General features: G+C 47.3%; 1 protein-coding gene across 2 annotated transcripts; it reads right to left on the bottom strand.

The window, feature by feature from the left end:
* Positions 1–2247: 2247 nt before the first annotated feature.
* Positions 2248–12913, bottom strand: SERPINB9 (serpin family B member 9). 2 transcript variants are annotated; one of them, XM_089333472.1, is made up of 8 exons: positions 12682–12913; positions 12429–12529; positions 10430–10607; positions 8739–8876; positions 8240–8357; positions 6826–6968; positions 5301–5456; positions 2248–3867 (listed from the first exon to the last, which is right to left on the bottom strand). In XM_089333472.1, the coding sequence occupies exons 3-8, from the start codon at positions 10595–10597 to the stop codon at positions 3460–3462; spliced, it is 1131 nt and encodes a 376-aa protein (XP_089189598.1). In that variant the 5' UTR covers positions 10598–10607; positions 12429–12529; positions 12682–12913; the 3' UTR covers positions 2248–3459. The 2 variants fall into 2 exon arrangements, with proteins under 2 accessions (XP_089189598.1, XP_002721003.3); XM_002720957.6 differs by having other exon boundaries at positions 12876–12913.
* Positions 12914–12970: the final 57 nt, after the last annotated feature.

Below are 12970 nucleotides of genomic sequence, written 5' to 3'. Positions count from 1 at the left end.
TGTCAGCACTGGGGAGTTTAAACTGCAGCCATGTGATGTGTATAGGTTCATCAGCGCCATGCCTGCACTGTCAGCACTGGGGAGTTTAAACTGCAGCCATGTGCCTTAGCACCACGCTTCCAATGGTCGCTGGGTCCCGTACGCTTATAAGAGACACTGGGGCAGGTTTGTAGGACAGATTTATGATTGGAGTTACAGAAGCAGAACTAAGGACATCTTCCCTTGCCAGACAAGATAAGCGCGCACAGCTGCTTCCCCAGATAACTGGGAACAGCCACTTTTGAAGGTTAGTGTCGAGGTCTGCTTTCCTTTGTCTCTGGTGTTATTTCTTCTGTAATACTGCCTTTAATAGAGTTATGTTACAGTCAAGAAAACTGACACCCAAACAGAAAAGTACAATTCATAGGAGGGAGAATTCGAACACATGACAAAGCTCTCACCAGCAATCGAAGTGCAATAGGTGTGCATCCTTGTTTAATGCACCATGTGGTAGATGTTTATAGCTTCGATGAAAGAGGGACTGTATACCTCTCCCTGTCAGTCTCTTGCCTCTTCTGCCCATGAGCCAGGATGCACAGCCCGTTTGTACTTTCTGACTCCTACACAGTGCTCCAAAGTGTGCATTACATTTTCCTGATCTGTTTCATCTGAGATGGACATCAAGGTCCAGCTCTTACTGCTGCAGGTGAGGCTGAGGGTCCTAGTCCCTGTCCTTTCACAGACCTGTGCAATGCACCAGGAGAAGTGTACACCCAGAAGGGAGTCTGCTGGAGCCCAGCACAAACACCCACTCTCGTCACCGCCAGATCATTTCCTGGTTTGCTTGGATCAGATCACGTTCCCATGAGGCCTCCTGTTTCCCTACTTCCTGGCTGACACTGGGTGCTGTCCATCGTCCTAACTTGACACCCATCTGATGGATGTGGAACACTATCTCATGGCGCTTCTATTTCTCTGATCATCAGTTCACTACCTTATTCTGTTTGATTTGTAGGAGTTCTTTATATATCCCAGCGTTGATTCCTTATTATTCGGTGTCTACTACTTGTATAGATAGAATCTTTCCTTTTTGTTTCTTGTCAATACTATTTTTTTTCCAACTCAAAAACAACTACAGATGCTAGGACAATCAGATAACCACATGCAAAGAAATTAAGCTGGATTCCACCTCATATCATTTACAAAATTTAAAAATGGTCAAAAATCTAAATATGAGAGCCAAAACCGTGAAATTTTAGAAGAAACATAGAAGTTTATTCATGACATTGGGTTTGGCATTGTGTTCTTAGCCAAGACATTAAAGGTATGAGCAACAAAGGCAAAGAGAACTGGATTTCACTGAAATGGAAAGCTTTTGTGATGACTAGTATCAATAAAGTGAAAAGACAACAGTGGAAAATATTAACAAAAAATATCTCTGATGGGGATTTATTGTCCATAGTGCATATTTTTTAAAGAGTTATTTACTTAGTTGAGAGGCAGAATTACAGAGAGAGGGAGAGACAGAGAGAGGTCTTACATGCCCTGGTTCACTCCCCAAATGGCCACAACAGCCAGAGCTGGGCTGATCTGAAGCCAGGAGCTTCCATTAGTAGACACCTGGATCAGAAGAGCAACTGGGACACGAACCAGCACCCACGTGGGATACCGGCCCCACAGGCAGAGGCTTAACCTACTACACCACAGTGCCAGCCCTGACAGCCCAATTTTTTTTTTTTTCAAATGGGCAAAAAGCTTGAGATTTCTCCAAAGATATGGAAATGGCCAACAAGCACACGAAAAGATTCTCAAATTTCTTTTTGCTGAGACAAGCAGATCAAAAACACAATGAGGTATCACCTCATACCCACCCAGATGACAAGAATTTGAAAAAAGAAAATAACAAGTGTTGCTGATGTGTAGAGAAACTGGAAGGCAAACCCACTGCTGGTGGGAATGTTACAGTTTAGTCACTGTACAAAGGACTTACATCTGACTCAGCAATTCCATATGTAGGGGTACACCCGAAGAATGGGAAACAGGTATTCAAACAAAACATGTATATGTGTGTTCATAGCAGCACTAGCCACAAATAACTAGAAGGGGGAAACAATACAAATATCTACCAATGGATGAGTGGATAAATTGTGCTATATTATATCTATACAGTGGAATAGTATTTGGTCACAAATAGGAGTAAGGACTGATACATATTATAGCATGAATGAGCATTGAAAATATTACATTAAATGAAAGAAACCAGACACAAAAGGTCATATACTATATATTTCAATTTATATGAAATTTCCATTATAGGTTAATGCATAGAGAAAACAGATTGCTGGTTACAAGAGGCTGAAGGGGGGAGAACTGAGGAGTGACTGTTTAATGGATACAGAGTTTCCTTTTGGCATTAGGAAAACTGCGGACAGGGAGGGAGAACTGAACTGTGTCCTTTACAATGGTTAATTTTATGTTATATGAATGTTACCTCACTAAAAAAATTCACAAAAATCCACAATCAAGTTGGCTATATGCCATAATTTAAAGTTATATCACTCATATATAATCAAATTACTTATTATTGCACTATAAGTGCCACATTGATATGTAAGATGAATGTCAATCCTCAATGAGCTTAAAGTGTAGTTGAATTTAAGCATTACCCAGGGAGATTAATAAAATGATTATCATGAGAGCAGTGCCCTCAGTGTGCAGTGAAAGGTGAAAGATGTACAGCTGGCTATGGACAAAAGGAAAAATTCTGCATGGCCTTTGAAATGAAATCGATGCATTCAATAGAATTTTTACTGTTAAAATTGGAAGTGGGGAGATACTACAACATGAAGAAAGGTGATATCTTTACAAGAGGATCACATGATAAGTTTAAAGGCATCAAATAATCAAATCTGGCTGTCATAAAAGCCACATAAATTGGGCACAGGTTTCAAAGGACAACAAGGTGTTTTCAACTCCCAGCACTTAATGCAATGTTTGGCACATACTGGGTGACTGGTGAATGTAAAAAAAAAAATGCATCAAAGAAAATTTTTAAAAGTCAATGCAACAGGAAACTATAAATAGTAGCAATAATATCTAGCAACATCTACTGCCATTGAGACAGTCAGATTACGGGAAGTTTGTTGACAGATTTGAGATGCCGAGAAAGTACAATGTGATGAGAATGAATTGCACATGCAATGAGTGGGGAATGTATTTGGAGACCTCTAGGAAACCTTTGCATACCATTCTATGGAATGTGAACTACATCCTAAATACAGGAAACCCTATGGCCTGTTGCCGTAGGATATTGCTTTAGTAGTGGTAAGTGAGTGGCCAGTATGGGGAGAGCTGACTATGCAGCACCAAGAAATGGTTCAGAAGAATGAGGAATCTGCCTACGTCTCTGCACGTGGAGACGCAGAGGGGACCATGCAGACACAGAAAGAGGAACATTCTCGCGGGCACAGAAGTGCACTCCTATGGAGAAGAGAACCTGCCACAGAACAGGAGGCTTTTGGTTCTGTTATGCCTGATGAAAAAAAGGAAGGGGTGGTCAGCACGGAACACGGGTCCAGATTCCACGCAGCATTCAAGAACCACCATGGCTGAAGTTGCCGCGGCGGCCTCTGTGCCTTCTTCATTCACCTCCACAAAACTCCTGTGTACAAACTTGGACAGACACAGGTCTCTTTCAGCCGACATGGCTGACAAGTCGGACTTGCCCTGTTGGAAGACATCGACCATTCCCAACTGCTGAAACACCGATTCCATGTCGTAATTCTCTTGCAGTTTAAACCTCGGCAGGAAAACTTCAACTTCGGTACTCTTCATACATTCTGGCTTGGTCCAGGCTGTGAATTTCTCAAAAGTGAGATTCTTCTCCACCTGAAAGATCCAAATTAGACTTAAGGATTCAGACGTCAGTGGGTATCTCCAAGTGCACGCACTCCCATAGGCAGGCAGTCCCCTTCCGCTTGCTGATGTGTGTTGATTAGTCACATGGCACAGGGGCTCTTTCATCTGCCAGGAAGCTTGTGAGCTCTCTGACTTGTCGTGTACCCCTTGTGCTATTCCATACACGACTTCCTTACCAAGCAGCCCGGAGGCAGGAAGACTGGGCTGTCTTCTCTCTACCCAGCAGCTTCCGAGATACCTTTTACTCTGACAAGTATACATGACCAGATGGACGATGTTCTGTTTTCAACAATGCTTAGTTTTGAGGACAACCATTGCTGGTAAGAAAGACTGGGCTCTCAGTACAAGCCACCCCAGAAGGGAAATCTGCCCTGCATTGGTATTACGTGTGATTTCTGGAGTCACAGGAGGTGGACAGACCCCTCGGGTCAAGAGCTCCCATTGCTGGCCATTCGGGTGAGGGTTGACTCGACCTAGGCACCAGTCCTGACATGAGCAAGCAGGGGGCGGCACCAGGTTGGGCTGTCTCTGCTCCCTTCTCTGAGCAATGAACTCCATTCCTTCCTGGCCACCACCATTCTCTCCCCCCGCCTTGCTGGAACAAAAATGTAACATTTTTTCTTTCCCCATTTCTGATTCTTAGATTTTTTAAAAAAAAATTCATTTGTTTGGAAGTCAAAGTTACAGAGAGAGAGAGAGAGGAGAGAGGAGAAACAGAGAGAGAGAGTTCTTCCATCCACTGGCTCACTCCCCAAATGGTCACAATGGCTGGGGCTGGGTCAGGCTGAAGCAAGGAGCCAGGAGCTTCTTCCGGATCTCCCATGTGGGTACAGGCGCCCTAGCACTGGGGCCATCCTCTGCTGCTTTCTCAGGCCATTAGCAGGGTACTGGATTGGAAGTGAAGCAGCTGGGACTCGAACCTATAGGATGCCAGCACTGCAGACAGCAGCTTAACCCACCATGCCACAGCGCCGACCCCTGGTTCTTAGATTTTTTAAAAACATGATACTAAAAACAATGATTATGGTAATAATGGCTCACATATATAGTGGTTTGACATTTGTCAGTGTACTAAGCCTTTTTCCTTGAGTTATCACCATTTCTTTCTCTTAAATAACCCTATCAAGTAGACCTTATCATCAGTCCCATTCTATCTCTGAGAAAACCGAGACCAAGATGTGTTGAGTCACTTGGCAGGGCCATCCAGAGAAGAGAGAAATCCCAAAACTAAGTGCCTGCAAACTGTGCTTTGCCACTGACTTGAAAAGTAAATGCAAATGTGAAAGCAATGCTAGAGTGTTGTCCTAGTAAGAAGGAACACAAAGGATGACACACATGGAGGGTGTCACTGGATTTTCCAGTGGGATTCAGAGCGGGAAGACCCTCAAGCCCTCCCAGCTCACCGTGCTGAGATCCACGCCGCTGTCTGGGAGCAGAATGATCATGCTCAGCTCCTCCTGCTCGTAGGGCAGCTCCAGCACCTGCGCCTGCACCTCGCTCACGTAGGACATTTTAAACTTGGACTCCTGATACATCATCTGCACCGGCCTTTGCTCCTTCTGGTGGAAACGAACAGATGAGTGTGGAATTTTAAAACACGTTACTGAAAGAGGCAAGGAAGAGTTTCCAGTGAACTGCAGCGGATGCCAGGAGTTTTTCAGCACCAAAGGGAACTTTGAAAAGTTCATGGACAATCAGATTAAAAGATGTTCATTTTGTTGCGGAAAAAAATATATTTGAAACCCATGTAAGCAAGGGGTCTTCAAAAATTACTTGGGAAATGTGACTTATGATAAAAGTAAGTGGATTTTCAAAATTCTTTTGTACCACAATAACCTTTTCTTTTACTTTCATTTGGAAGTAACCTTTAGCTGTGCTCTAGCTAGCACTCACAGAATGTCAAGCAGCTCTGTCTTTTCACCGTAAGTCATCAAATGAAAGCGGGTAACCGTGCAAAGACACTCTATTCACCAAAACAAAATCAGTTCCTTCGGGGAAAGGTGTTGAGCCTAGTGGTTAAGACACCATATCCCATCTCTGAATACCTGCATTCAATACCTGGTCTGGCTCCTGACTCCAGCTTCCTGCAAATGCAAACCCTAGGACACTGTGGTGATGGCTCAAGTGACTGGGTTATTACTCAATAACCTGAGAGTTCCTGGCTCTCAGTTTTGGCCTGGTCCAGCTCCAGCTGTTGGAGGTACATGAGGAGTGAACCAATGGATGGGAACTCTGTGCGTCTCAAATAAATACATAAATAATGTTTTTTAAAATGTGGTACCTGGCATTTCCAGAGGAAGTCAGATTTCCTCATTTAAAGTATGCTCAGCCAATTTATCTAAGCAAACAATATGATCACATGAAATTAGGTAGAGAATTTTTCTATTAAATTAGAAAAAAACTTAATAAAGGAGGATGAAACAGTTTCCCAACAGTGTTATTGGAGTATAAACAGATATACCATCCCAGAAAGCAGTCTGGCAACAAAAATACAGAGGCTTCTTCATTGACAAGGGAGACAAGCCTTCTAAATCTATCATAAAATCCAAAAATCATTAAGTCAAACCATTTTAAGTGGAGGATCATCTATATATACCCACATATATTTTCATTCATTTTAACCCAATTGTCCCAAATCTCATATTCTAAGGGAACGATTTTTAAGGAAAACCTTCAGTTTTCAGGATTAGGTGCTCTCAAGAGAGGTATGAAAACTCTGAGACAGTACAGCAGTAATAAAATGTGCACAATTAGAGGCAGCAAATATTTTTATTTCTTTAACTTTCTTCTCCTGAATCTATAAATCCATTGAGAAATATACTGTTTCTATTATTTTTAACCCAGTCATCTATGCTCTTACAAAGTCAAGCTTTTCCATTAATTTCTTCATCAAACTAGCATGATTTCTTTTGTCAAGCTTCTCCCTACCTCGTTGATCTTAAAAGGCATTTCCTTTGTGCAGCGTTTATAAAACTTGCTGTCCCACCTTCCTTTGAAGTAGATGGCACTGACGAGAACCAGCTTGGTCTGGGCATTAATGGAGTTTGCCGGCAACAGCTCATTAATTTTACCTGTTGGGAAAAGCAGACACCACATTTAGCTGCCTTTTACAGATGTATGATGGATAAACTACGAGAGTTTGCAGCTAGGTAGGACTGCGCCTGAGATACTGGCAGATCCTAAAGTATTCATCAAGAACCAAGCATTCTGCGTCTAGGGATGTTTCAAATGGCCATTGGGTAAAGTACATGGATTCCTGCGTCTCATAGGGGAGGGTCTGGCTTTTAATCCAAGCTCTGCTTCCCATTCTAGATTCCTGCTAGCCCACCCTGGGGGAAGCAGGTGATGGCTCAAGTACTTGTGCCCCTGCCACCCATGGGAGAGACCTGGATTGAGTTCTAGGCTTTAGCCGGGCCCAGTCTTGGCTGCTGACCGACCGCATTTGGGGAGTAAACCAGATGAATGATCTCTTTCTCTTCCCTCTCTCTCTTTTTGTCTACCTTTCAAATAAGATGAATATCAACAAAATAGCTTGAACATTAGTTTTCCGAATGTGCTGAGACTGGATTATTACTTACAGAATTGAGAAACAACACCTGTGAATGGTATTCTTTGTTACCAACACCTCTGGAAATCCACCAAGTTGAGGATGCCAAGGGACTTCTAAGTCCTCCAGCAAAAAGCAGGCTGGGACAAAGCAGGAACACTATAGCAGGTCAGAGAACAGGACATGGAAGTCGGGCTAGAGGGGCCACAGTTACTTCCTATGGTTAGGACACTCTCCGAAATCAAAAAGAACCCCAAGTGGAGCTCTTTTCAGTCTTTGGAAATGATCAGCCCTGAGAGAGGGCCTGGAGTTGGCCAATCAACTCTAGGCTTCTCAAGTCTAATTATAGGAGCGTGAATGGAAGGCACAAAGGAAGCAGAAGTCATTGTAACTTGTGAAGACAGTGGCGATGAAGGCCTCAGGGAACCTGGAAGCAGCAGCCCAAGTGCATGGCTCAGTCTCCCTCAGAGACATGGTGGGGTCACTGACTGGTGCACATTACAGGCTAGTGAAAGGATGTTTTATTAGAAGTTACTAAGCTGGAAGTCCAACCTAAGAGTTTCCTTTTGATGTCTGCAGCAGGCATTCTGGTCCTAGGAGAATACACAAAATTCTGTTGGAAACCTGAACATGTGCTAGGAACCTTTATGAATCCACTGGAGCTCAACTAATAACACAAGGTTAACCACCGGAAACAGCAGTGAAGTCCGAGGAGGAAGAGGGAGAGGAGAGGAAGAGGGGGAGGAGAGGAAGGAGGGCGGGTGGGAGCAGCCCGCAGCAACACATCCTTCTGACCTTCTGTCTTCTTGGAGACCCAGGTGTTTATATGGTTCCTGGATTTCTCTGCAGCTCTGGCAAAACAAAGCTGCTCCAGCTCAGCGTGGTAGAAGTGAACGCAGGCTTCCTTAAACGTCTTTGGAGAGAAAAGCATCCAGTGAGGCCGCCTGGCTGAACGAGATGCCAGCAAGCTGCCAAAAATTCTGATCTCACATTCACTTTTTAGTTAAAAAGAGCATATGCATCTCCTAAAAGTGGTCCCATCCTAGTCTAGCATGTGTGAAAATATGAGTTTGCAACTAGGTAAGGACTGAGTCTCCAACTAACAGAGATGAATATAGCAATTTTACAGTCACATTTTAAAGAAGGCAAGGTGCAATTGTGAAACTGGCATCCTTAAAAAAGAAAAAAAAAGTTCACTAGACGTTTCCCAAGTTCTCTAAGGTGTTTCTCCCAGGCTCTACGTGACCAGGTATTTTGAATACAACTGTGTTACAATTCTACTGATTGGACTTACAGAGAGGAATTCACAAGTCTTCTCTCCAAAGAGCCTGTTGGCTGTTCTAAGCAGGTACTGCATGCCCGGCCTGTTCAGGTCGGTGAGAAGTGACTGGAAGCCCTGGTGCACATCCTTCTCCGTGGTCAAAGAAAGCACCTGTAGAGAAAAATCATTAAAAATGACTTCCTTGCTCTTGGGTCTGTTATGCTCCATAAAAGTATCCCTTGAGAGGAGGCTGTTTTTATTTTAATGGACCATTTACTGCATGCTGGAGGAGTGACACTCTTGGGAGTGGGGTTGGAGTGGGCGAGAGAGGCCCAGAGAAGGGGTTTCTAAGTTCCACACCCCACAAAGAGCACACCTTCCACAGAGGAAAACTTGCCTATAAAACATATCCCAAAAAAGACATAGTTAAAGGCACTAAAAATGCAAAGAAAAATGGGCAGAAATACAACCACAATACATATCTCCAAAAGGAAGGAAGGCTCTGAAATGTGTAATGTGATTAGTAAGACTAAAACATAGTTATTAAGATTGTACCCTCAGCCGGCGCCACGGCTCACTAGGCTAATCCTCCGCCTAGCGGCGCCGGCACACCAGGTTCTAGTCCCGGTCGGGGCGCCGGATTCTGTCCCGGTTGCCCCTCTTCCAGGCCAGCTCTCTGCTGTGGCCCGGGAGTGCAGTGGAGGATGGCCCAAGTGCTTGGGCCCTGCACCCCATGGGAGACCAGGATAAGTACCTGGCTCCTGGCTTTGGATCAGCGCGGTGCGCTGGACGCTGCGTGCCAGCTGCGGCGGCCATTGGAGGGTGAACCAACAGCAAAAGGAAGACCTTTCTCTCTCTCTCTCTGTCTCTCTCTCTCACTGTCCACTCTGCCTGTAAAAAAAAAAAAAAAAAAAAAAAAAAAAAAAAAAAGATTGTACCCTCAAGAGACTAATATTTTTTAAAAAATGCAACACTAGGCTCTAAAGAGTCTTCAAACCTCACTCCCTGGTGATGAGACGGAAATGATCATAATGAGTAAGCTTGCAGTAAAGGCTCATCAAGGGAAGAGAAAGTCATTCTGAAACAAGCAGCCACCCTCCCACGAGGCAGGTGCTCAGACATGACACACATGTCGTCGGATTCTTCTAGGACTCCTGCACACCCCGTCAACCCAGGGACAGGGACTGGTTCTCTAACCCCTTCCAGATGGCCACGGAACATCTGTGGAACAGCAGGAATGAGCCTTCACCGTCTGGTCTGGCGTGTCATTAAGCACAGGCCTTGTGCGTGTTTCTGTTCATGTATGGCCTGACTGAGCGAGGGACACAGGCTGGGACACAGAGGCCGTGCGACAGGCATCAGCCTCCCTGCCAACGAGCAGTTATAGCTGCAAAGTCTTTGCCCCCAAACTGAGAACCACGTCGGCAGCTTAGGCTTCACATAGTTGCGGTATCACTTTCTAAATACAAAGACAATGCAGGACAAAAACTTGACAGCGTTCTCCAGGTCACTACCCGGGGCAACACTGTCCCCACACAAAGAAAACCTCAGTGGAGGAGGTGCGTGTCTCTCCTTCCCCTCGGCACCTCCCTGGAAGACTCACCCCTCTGAAAACAGTGCAGGCCCCTGGCCTGCCCTCCTTCCCGGGCACGAGTAGGAAGCTGGAGACAGAGCGAAGCAGCCACAGCCTGGCCCCCACCGAGGGCCACAGCGGGCCAGCTTACCTGGGCCACCTGGGCCGCGGTGTTGCCCTTTGCCCCCAAGAGGACCATGGCCAGGGCGGAGGAGATGCTCATGGGAGAATAAAACACATTGTTCGAAGGGTTGTCTTGACATAATCCCTTTAAGAGGCGGATGGCAAAGGTGCCATTGGCTTCCGAGAGAGCGTCCATGCTGCAGGGTCTAGATGCAAAGAAGAGGGAGAAAGCACTGTGTCTTCACAGCCCTGGGCGCACTCAGACCTGGAGGGCTACTTTTGGTCTCCATCTTTTCTTTAAAAAAAAATTATTTATTTATTTGAGAGTCAAAATTACAGAGAGAGAGAGAGAGAGAGAGAGAGAGAGAGAGAGAGAAAGGTCTTCCATCTGCTGGTTCACTCCCAAAATGGCCACAACTGCCAGGGCTGGACCAAGCCAGAGCCAGGAGCCAGGAGCTTCCTCTGGTCTCCCACATGAGTGCAGGGGCCCAAGCACTTGGGCGATCTTCTGCTGCCTCCCCAGGCACATCAGCAGGGAGCTGGGTCAGAGTGGGGCAGCTGGGACTCAAACCAGCCCACACGGGATGCCTGCACTGCAGACAGCTGCCCCACAGCAATGGCTTCTTGGTTTTCGTCTTGATGCTCAGGAACTTTGAGGCCTGGGAGAAATCTACTCCAGGTTGTTCCTCATTCGAGCAGTAAATCCGGATTCCAAGGTAATTCATCAACCAGCTTGAGCCCCTCAGGAGGATGCCCAGGCCTGACTTACTTGATCAAACAGACAGACAGACACAGAGGACAGAGCTGGGAGCAGTGAGCTCTGGTGTCACCCGTACTGTGTCTGGCTCCTGCATCATTTTGCTTTCAGTCTTCTTGCTCATTTGGAAACATGGATTTGGGAGCTTTACTCAGAGTCACAGCCAAAGCCCTGAGAGTGGGCTGTGCATGAGACAGGGGAGCCCTGATCCCTGTAGAAACACAAGGCAAGGAGGGAGCTGAGAAAACTGTGAAAGGAGAGGAAGTAAAACCAGCCAGAACAGGAAAGCAAAAGTGGACATGCAGGGGCAGCTCTGGCCTCAGGACAGTCCTGTCACCCTCCCCCAGCCCCCGGGGTCCTTGGGAACGCCAGCCTGAGTCACCAGCTGGGAGAACCCCTGACTTCTTCCTCCCAGCTCTCCCTCCTCCCCCAACACCCACTGCCAAGGCCTGCCCTCTGCCCCCAACTCCCTCCACCCTACCTACTTCTAACCCTGTGCCTGGTCTAGGTCACCCAGGCTCCTCCTGAGAGCCCCTCACCCCCTGCCTGGGAACCTCCACTCCAGTGGGCCTGTGCTCACTAAAACACAAGTCCAGTCAGCTAGGGCACTGGCCCCGAACAGTCAAGGAGAGCTACCCAGCACGTGCACACACACACACACACACACACACTATGCAGCATCCTGAGAGAAAGGCTGCATCTTGATCCTCTGACACCCCCCCCATACCCCCACTCCAAATCAAGGCCACACCCATGGCCTTCAAATGAGCTCTAAGCTTGGGGCCAGGGTTGTGGGGCAGTGGGTTACTGCTGCTGCCTGCAAACCCAGCATCCCATATGGGGGCGCTGGTTTGAGTCCCGGCTGCTCCACTTCCACTCCAGCTCCCTGCTAATGTGCCTAGGAAGGCAACCGAGGATGGCCCAAGTTGTCACCCACGTGAGAGACCCAGATGGAGCTCCTGGATATTTGTAGAGTGAACCAGCAGATGGACAATCTCTGTGTGTGTGTGTCTCTCCCTCTGTAACTCTGCCTTCCAAATAAATACATAAATCTTTAAACAAACAAAATCTCTCTAATCTTGTTTCATGTAAGTGGCCTTCCCTTCACCCAACCCCTTCCCCTACTCCAGCCTCTCCCTCTGGCCACCCTGAAGACCTTTCAAAGCCACCCCTGAACCTTTGCAACCTGTGGATCCCACAAAGGCCCCTGACCCTACAGGCTTCTTTGCAAGCCGTCCTGCGGGCCGGCGTGTCCCTGCTCAGCCCTTACCTTGATTCCTTGTGTCCTTGGCGCTAGCCCAGGAGACCCGACGCGCTCGCAGGCAGAGGCCGCCGCTGGCACCACTGATTCTGAGGCCCTGGAAGCTGGCTCTGGGGAACAGGAAGGGCTTCATCAATTTGGGGTAAATTCTGGGAGGATTGAGGTGGACCGGGAGTGACTTTTAGCGGGCAGAGGTAAAGCAGAGCGGAGGGGAGAGGCGCGCAGAGAGAGAGGACGCAGCCGCAGGGGCTGCGAGGGACACCTGGAGAGGCCCCTCGGAGAGGACCCTGCAGAGGGGCGGGGTCCGCGGCCCACGGGGGACTGCGCAGCAGACAGCCCAGCTGCGCCACCGACCGGCTGGGATGGCCAGAGGCGATTTCTGTAAACAGCGCCACTGCCCCGCCTCCCGGGTCTCCTTGTCGAGAGCTGGCTCCCCCTGCCTCGGCCGGTGCTCACCTGCCGCCTCCTGCCTGGCTCCCTCCGCGCCCGGACGCTACCCCTGCCGGCGCACGCAGCCTTTATACCCCAACCGCCCCGGCCCCACGGAACTC

This window comes from Oryctolagus cuniculus, chromosome 5, assembly GCF_051225735.1.
Source record: "Oryctolagus cuniculus isolate XC-2025 breed Fujian yellow rabbit chromosome 5, ASM5122573v1, whole genome shotgun sequence".
Lineage (NCBI taxonomy): Eukaryota > Metazoa > Chordata > Mammalia > Lagomorpha > Leporidae > Oryctolagus > Oryctolagus cuniculus.
This window is presented reverse-complemented; position numbering and strand designations above follow the sequence as displayed.